We start from the raw sequence: 8,261 nt of genomic DNA, 5'->3' as shown, positions 1-8,261 counted from the left end.
AAAAAATGAATGCATTAAAATTAATTTATAAACCATCTAATGTTAACCACTTGACTTTATACTAAATTAATTCGAAACTTTAAATTTTACACATGTAAACGCATCACTCATAAGGTAGAAGAATTTTAACGGTTTACATTTATTGTTTGAAGCAAATTTAATAAATTTTAGAGTAGAGTTCACAAAGAGACTCGGTGAACTTGAACTTAAGAACACCCTAGTTCTACTCCAATTCATATTATCCGAAATAAATAGGAGAAAAAAACTTTTGGTGCGTTTGTCAAATATTAGTTAAACACTAATAGCGGGTTCAGGGGTATACAACTAACATTGCTTTTTCTTACTATGAGTCCCTTTAACAAAAATTTATATTCAACTTGGCAACCCACAGAGGCACTTAGATGTCATGGTCTAACACGCACTGGGTGAAACCGTGAAAATGGCATATCTAATATTCTTATATTATCAGTTATGTTTTACAAAAAAATATTACCCCATCTCGCAAAACTCATACAAAACACATTGACAGAAACATTCTCGCTTATGTAGAGATCAACAATAATTGTGTGATATACAGTTAGTCCAGTTGCTGAAGTCAAGCAATTATACTACACATCATTCTATCTAATACAATCCAGAAAAGGAATCACCAAGTCCAAAAGTTCTGACTCGAGCAAAACAGTCTAAGCAAAACTACAGAGGATATAGATTACAACTTTGAAGAGGGTCAGATACAAGTCATTTAACAAAGTTCAAGAAAAAAAAAAGGAAAAAAAAGGAAAGAAAAGAAAAAACGAAAAAAGAAAAAAAAGAAGGAAAATTATACTATTATTCCTCTCTCATCGGGATCGTAACCACACCAAGAGCTACAACACTGGCACCTACCCTTTTTAACCCTATTCCCTTCCTATCATAACTTGAAGACTCAATAAAACGCCAGAGCTCCATAACACATTAAAAATAAAAATAAAGAGATAGATACTTAAATATCACACAACATGCTCACACTCCATACCCGTTACAACTTTATCATTTACCATCTCCAACATGTCAGAAACCAGGCCCTAAATAGCTTTCGATTTTTCTATTGATTTGGTTTCCAATCATATAAGTTATTAAAACTGTTAACAGCTCTAAGCTCACCCATCATCTGACCACCCATTTCTTGTTGGTGATTATTCCCGTGTGTCATTACTGTTGGATCATGGCTCTGAGTCATTCCGACCCGTCCATTCATGACCATAGCACCACTACTCATGATAGTTCTCATCCCAGAGGAGCCAGGACCAGGACTCGGCCCACCCATCATGTTCGACCCATACCCATTAAGCGTTGACATAACTCCATTGACCCTTGGTTTCATCTCAGTGTTGCCCATTGGGGCGACCCCATTTAACTGAGATGACATCATCATTTCTTGTAGAATGCGTTGCACTGAGCTCTGAGAATCATCTGCATCCGTGACCCGGGTTTGGACAGGTGCAGTTGGCGGCATCATGCTATTGTTGTTATTTGATGTGGATGGCAGTGGGGATGCCATTTGGTTTGGATTACTGTTTGGGGTTGGAACCTGATTTGGGATTGGATTTTGGTTTTGGATTGGGTTTTGAGTCTGGATTTCTTGTTTCACAGGTACCAGAGGATATGGGGAAGGTGCTGATCCAGAACCAGTAGGAAGTGCAGGATTTACAGGGGCATTATTGGAAATCTGATCAGATTGGTTAGCATTTGTTATTTGATTGGGTGTCATATGAGCCGAATTCGGGCCATTTGTGATGCTTGAATTTTGATTTATGTGATTTTGACTTGCAGGATTTTGCTGCTGGTCAGATTGCTGCTGCTGTGCTTGCGACGAACTGGCCAACCCAGAAGAATTCCTTCGTGGGAAGTTGTTCAAACTATCTGTATTAAGAAAAAAAAAGGATGAGATCTTAACTTTTTTTCTTTTAGTAAAGTAATAAATACACTGTCGGAATTAAATCCCATTGTTATCTTCAAACCAACACATTGACAGAGAAAAGACAAAAGAGACGGCAAAACTTATTCAAAACCATAAGATCACATATCTTAAAAGGGATAGCTCGATGAACTCTGTTAACAGTAATCACTGTAGCAATCAGAAATATAAATACGAATGTTCATTTAACATCCAGAATTTCTGACGAATCATTTAAATGAGGAAAAAAAATCAAAGCATACCCATTGGACCAGTTCCAGTTTGTCTGCTGTAGTCTATCAAATCTTTCATGCAATTCACCACCTCTGCGATCTGTCATTTTTCAATTTTCCAATGGTAAAAACAAGGTCACTGAAATAAAATAAAATTATTCAACTTGATCCATAAATTTACCTGGAGGCACCTCACATATCTTTTTGTGTAACCCAAGTCATTAACCAGCGGTACTTCCAGTGCTTTAGCCAATTGTCGTGCTGATGCAACAAACCTAATTAAATAACAAAACAACTTTTGGTTATGTCAAATTTTACCTATTTCACACTGATTTATGTTCTTCAGTACAATTCATCATCAAATAAGACTACCTAAATAAGGCAATACGAAATGTGTTATATGAACTTTAGTGTGCAAAAAGTTCAGCAAATTTTATTAAAAGCCACTTGAAATCAGTATTTATCATTATTGATCTAACTCAATAAGACACAAAAATCATAGTGCTATGCACTCCTACATGGATGTGGCATAAGCTGAGAAAGTTAAATAGGCAAGCAACCAAAAATAACAAATTTACATGGTGAAAAGAAAAATGTGTAGTAGTAGAAATAGAGTCAACTTACGAGTTACACGTGCTTTGCAAATCCTGTGTTGAGAGAGCTGCAGAATTCTGCGCAGAATTCTGGTACTTCTGTACCACTGCACCGAGTTGACTTACCTACATTTAAGAAAGGGAAAGTGCACCAACAAATATAATTAGAAAGTGATTTCTCATTAAACTGTTGAGAAGATGAAAAACTAATGTCGCATAAACCCTAATAAATGCAAAATCATAATGCAGCCTGCAAAATGAGAAACATCATTTTGGCCTGAACAAAACATAGTTGTATTAATCACTTGAAAAGATGACTAAACTGTCCCTCATTCCACAGGCCACAAAAGAAAGAATTCTCCTTTGGAAGCAGTATACAAATAGACATGGTTTGGAAGCATAAAAACAAGAGGGTCTATATTTGTGTACTGCTTCCAAACAATTCTGTCAGGTATATGAAATACTTCTGTTTTGCAAGGGTATGTGATTGCTTCAAATAACATCATTATTAATACAGTGAAAAGTACTACCTGAGGTATAATAGACCTTCGCGGTATTAGCTCCTCGTGCCGTCTGGCACAGAACTCCCATGAAGCAATCTATCACAAAAAAGAAAAACAAAGCATTAGTCAAAATTTTGGTAGGTTCAGCAAGTTTGAAATAAAGGTTATGTCAAAGGTTCTAGAAAATACCTTAAGATCTGTATTGAAAACAATTCTGAGTTGACCTTCCCGTACAACCCGAAGTTGTTCAAATACACTCTCTTGGATAGCTTTTGCATAATCAAGTACAATCTGACCGGACCCATTATGATACTCCCGAGGCATGTCCACATAGAGCAATTCTTCTATTGTACCACTTGCATACTTAATCTGGCAGAGCCTGGGTAAAACTTCCACTGTCGTTTCTAAATTTTGCAAAAATAAACAAATCATATCTCGTGTTTTGGTACTTGGCTAAATGTTCACTGCAAAACAGCAAACCCAGTTTTGGCCTACTATTGTATTGGACATGCACACATCATTTACAACCACTATTACAAAAAATATATATATAATTTTGCAATAAACATAAGATGGGAGGACAACAGCGCCAAATGCATGCATAAGGGACATCAGTCAGGCTTTTTCTTTGAGGTGGTCTACCTAAAAGTTAATTTACACATATAAAAGGAAGTAAAAAGCTGCACATGATATTAAACACTGTATATGCATCTGTAGCTCTACCAGAATGCAGGAACGAAGTTGCATGAATGAAAAGGACATCAGCGCATTTTATAAATCTGAATACAGCAATTATTATACAACAATCCTATAGGTCCGTGCATCAAAAAGTAATAATTTGATTGCATGAAAACAGAAGCATTAAGTTAAAGTATATGATTGCAGGTGCTTGACAAGATTCAACTCACGAAAGGAGAAAAAACAAAACAAGACATTTAAAATAACATCACACAAAGAATGACAAAGAAAAACAAAAATAACACAGAGATATTTAAATGTTACATACCAAATCCTCGACCCGGCTTACGATTACATATTTCACAGTGCCATACATCCTGTAATAAGTGCACAGAAAAAGCATGAGATTTAAAAAACCAAATTATCAGAATTTAAGTTTGCACTTGCATTACTAGTGTGAAATAAAAGAAGACGAATTAATAAACCTGAGGGAAAACACCGGTAGTCTGCCGGCCACTTCCATAAAGGGAAACACACCACCTCTTCTTAGCATTTGGTGCGTAGTACTCTGCCACAAAACTTCTCCAAAACTCTATATTATTATCCTACACAGAATACAAAAAAAAAAAGTATATATATATAATAACAACTTTGTATAAATAACATTCAATTATAATAGTTCAATACCCAAAAATATACGGAAATTTGAACTGAACATTCTATATTATCAAGGTAGAGTATTGACTCCGATGCTCCTGTAGCCAAAAGAGGCAGGCAGGATAAGGCTAATCCCATGGCTATTCCAGCTGTACTCCACAAAGGACTACCCATTAACCAAACCAGAAAATACAATGTACAAGACCTTCTCAAGTCTAAACATATCAATAATTACGAATGGTATCATTTCGAGGCATTAAATAGGGATATTAAATTGCAATATTTTTTTACCCGACCCAACTTACCATAGCATAAGGACATTCGAACAGCTTACCAGGGGCACAGTCACCAGCAACTAGTAACAGCTCTACAATACTATATTAGGCCTTATTATAACAACATCCCATAAATGAAACAGATAAACCACACAAACCTGAGGTCTCTTTTGTTGGTGGTACATATAAAGTGTAAGCCTCTTTGCACATGTTCCAGGTTCGTAATGTGGCTTCCCTCTCTGCTGTTGCTGCTGTTGTTGTTGCTGCTGCTGCTGCTGCTGTTGCGGAATCATCTGTGGCGGGTGTGGCTGCAGCCCTCTCTGCTGCTTCGCCATCTGCTGATGTTGCTGCTGCTGCAGCTGCATCAGTCGCTGCTGCTGCAACAGCGTCAGCTGCGCAGCTGCCGCCGCAGCCTGCGAATTATGCCTCATCTGCTGCTGCATAATCATATCATTATGCTGCGGCTCCATCTTAACAGGTCCCATACTGGGTCCCATATTCCTCATCGGGTTTAGCTGTTGCTGGTGCTCGAGTTTCACTGTACTCGGGTTGCGTAGCATCTGTGCGGGTCCTGATCGAGACCCATTAGCATCACCAAGCTCCATCTTCACCCCATTTTGTAAATGCTGTGCTGGGTCTTGAGATTGTTCGAGTTGGTTACCTTGTTGGTGTTCTGAAAGGTTCTGGGAGGTGCTTTGTCCCAGTTGGTTTCCACTCAAAGAGGGGAAGGATAATGGGTCGGGCATGGAAGAGCTGGGTCCCGGTAAGTCTCCTGATCCTGTCCCAGGTCCGGGTCCAAGACCGTTCATCGTTGGCCGGTTGAGGAGAGCTGATACATTTGAGATGTTGCCTAAGAGGTTGGTATTGGTGAACTGGGTGCGGGGAGATACAAGTGAGGAGAAAGGGCTCTGGGCTGGCATGCCGGAATTGGGTGGGTGCGACCCACCAATCAGATTGGAGTTAGTTCGTAGTAGAGAAGGATTCACCGAGGGAGTTCCGCCAAGCTGGTTGGAGGGACCTGATGGCACCATTATTGAAGCAAAATTGGCGTGCAAAATTGAAATTGACCCAAGATTGCCCTTTAATTGGGAGCGTTTATTCCAAAGAGAAACCTTTTGTCTTGTTCGAGCAGCAAGAAGCTACAATTCAACCTCTTCCCTCCATTTTAGTTGAGAGAACTAAACTCAGATCTTAGAATCCATATTTAGACAAGTAGTGCACACCCGCACTCTCTCTATTCCTGTCACTTGTCTTCAATACCTTTCAATTTTGTCCTTGCTCTTTCAGAAACAACCGGAGAACAAAAATTAGGAATAGTACCGGCTATAGAAGCTTGTAAACAATACTAAATAGAGAGGTAGAAAACAAAACAGAAGGTGGGATCTTTACACCTCTATTCCCGAAGAAGCCCCCAAAAAAGTTGAAATCTTTCAGCCACTTACCACAGTAACTATCTTCGATCTCTCCATTTCCTGCCAAAACCGAAAGGGAAACCTCAGCTTCACTTTAGACGGAGCACGATAGGTGTTCCGAGTAGAATCTCTCAATTTCTCTCTCTTACAGGGTGTCTCTTTCTCTCTCTAAATATATGTAAATCGGAGGAGAGCTTGGATTCTAGGGTTAGGGTTTCTGGATACTAATCCGGGTTTTTTTCTTCGCTTTTCTCTGTTTCCTTTTTTTTTTTATAGAAGGGTTTGTATAATTAATAGATTTTTCTCTTTTTTGCTTTCTTCTTCACCAGGAGAAAGGAAGAGAGAGAGGTGATTAGCTTGGGTTTTTGCTCTCTTTCTCTCTCTAAATTCTGTCCTTGCGGACGTCAAAATTCCATTGGATTTGGTTAAATTCTTTCTGCTCTTTCTCTCTCTAAATTCGACACTTTCTTTCAACTGTAGTCCTCTCTTTCTCGCTCTAAGAAGTCAAAAGGATCTGGTGTACCGAGAGTATATGAACCGAGTCCATAGGCATGCGCCAGCTGATTCATGTTCCCAAGCCCATACAACCTTCCTGCAACACCACACATCCATCCATCCCATCACATATAATATACATATAATATAGTCGGTTCCGATCACATAGCAAGAGCATAGTTATAATCACCAATTTACATAGATGACCTTCGATTTATCTTTTGCTCGTGTACTCGTGCCTAATAGCTGATATGACCATCAGCCTGTTTCTGTGATAAAATAAATACATGGTTACTTGTAATTAAAATCAGTAACGTGACAGTTTGGTAATTTAATTAAAGTTTATATTACATGAAATCAATGTATACTATATAGTAATAGGATAATAATACATTAATAATTAAACATTAAACAATTTTAACAATTGTCATGAATAATTTCAAATTATGAAAGCCGCCTATAAGAATGTGATCTGTAATAAATTTATTTCGTGCACATTAAAAAGATAATAAAATTTGATACGAGTTTCATGGTTCATTGGATGACTCAAATTATATTATAATTATTACGTAGCCAATCTATAAGATCAACAATACTATTTCAATAGTGGCATGCACTTTTATTTCTACTTTTGGAATCTTTTATAATTTAATTTTGAAAAAAAAAGAGATAATTGTCAATTTAATATATTATCACTAAATCTCAACTCCAAAATTCGAAGCGCAATCACCAAACTATTTGTATCTTGAATATTAAGATACAGGTTTAAGCATTATTTTTTTTTGTAAATTTAAAATATAGGTCCAATTTTTGTTTGATTAATTTTGCCTTTTTACTGTCAGCTTTCGAGTACCAACAATTATATAATATTATTACGATCCTGTTATTTTTTTCCAAATTAATATAAAAATATGTTTGTCATATGAGGAGGATTCCGATGTCTCGAATTTTTGTGTCTTTATTGTGTCTGTATTTTTAGAACTGCAATGACTTAAATGTCAAAATTAATATGTTAGATATGATCAATATCATTTTCTCTATGCACATATAAAAAAATCAGGACATTTTAATTTTATTTTAATTAGTATCAAGAGCTTGCACAAGTACACCGCTTATGTGATTAAATTTTGGATGTTGATTTTTCAACTTATTAACTCGTATAAAATCAAAATCAAAAGTGATCATTTTTGAAAATAATATATATCACATCTAGAAATTTTATATTGACACGTGAATTATAGAATTTTATTTATTAAAAATTCAAAAATTAAATTTAGAATGGAGACACAAAAACAGAGGTATTTGAACTTTCTTGACATGTCAGTATGAATAATCTAATTGCCAATGCAAGAAGAGAATCTCAAAATTATGCTTATATGTTGAATTTATGAGAAATATTGGGCGCTTTAAGAAAGTTAGGTACCTTTAGGGCCAACGTGCAAAAAACCATATCTCCTAATTTTAAAGATAGCATGAGAA

The 8,261-nt window shown here is 36.6% G+C and overlaps 1 protein-coding gene across 1 annotated transcript; it reads right to left on the bottom strand.

Annotated features, from left to right (window-relative positions):
• Positions 1-684: 684 nt before the first annotated feature.
• SEU (SEUSS transcriptional co-regulator) lies at positions 685-6,714 on the bottom strand. Its single transcript, XM_078300478.1, has 9 exons — positions 5,034-6,714; positions 4,429-4,548; positions 4,272-4,320; positions 3,455-3,669; positions 3,293-3,361; positions 2,794-2,888; positions 2,351-2,444; positions 2,200-2,269; positions 685-1,902 (listed from the first exon to the last, which is right to left on the bottom strand). The coding sequence occupies exons 1-9, from the start codon at positions 5,904-5,906 to the stop codon at positions 1,085-1,087; spliced, it is 2,403 nt and encodes an 800-aa protein (XP_078156604.1). The 5' UTR covers positions 5,907-6,714; the 3' UTR covers positions 685-1,084.
• Between the last annotated feature and the right edge of the window lie 1,547 nt (positions 6,715-8,261).

The sequence above is a fragment of the Carex rostrata genome, chromosome 1 (genome assembly GCF_964058835.1).
Source record: "Carex rostrata chromosome 1, lpCarRost1.2, whole genome shotgun sequence".
Taxonomy (NCBI): domain Eukaryota; kingdom Viridiplantae; phylum Streptophyta; class Magnoliopsida; order Poales; family Cyperaceae; genus Carex; species Carex rostrata.
This window is presented reverse-complemented; position numbering and strand designations above follow the sequence as displayed.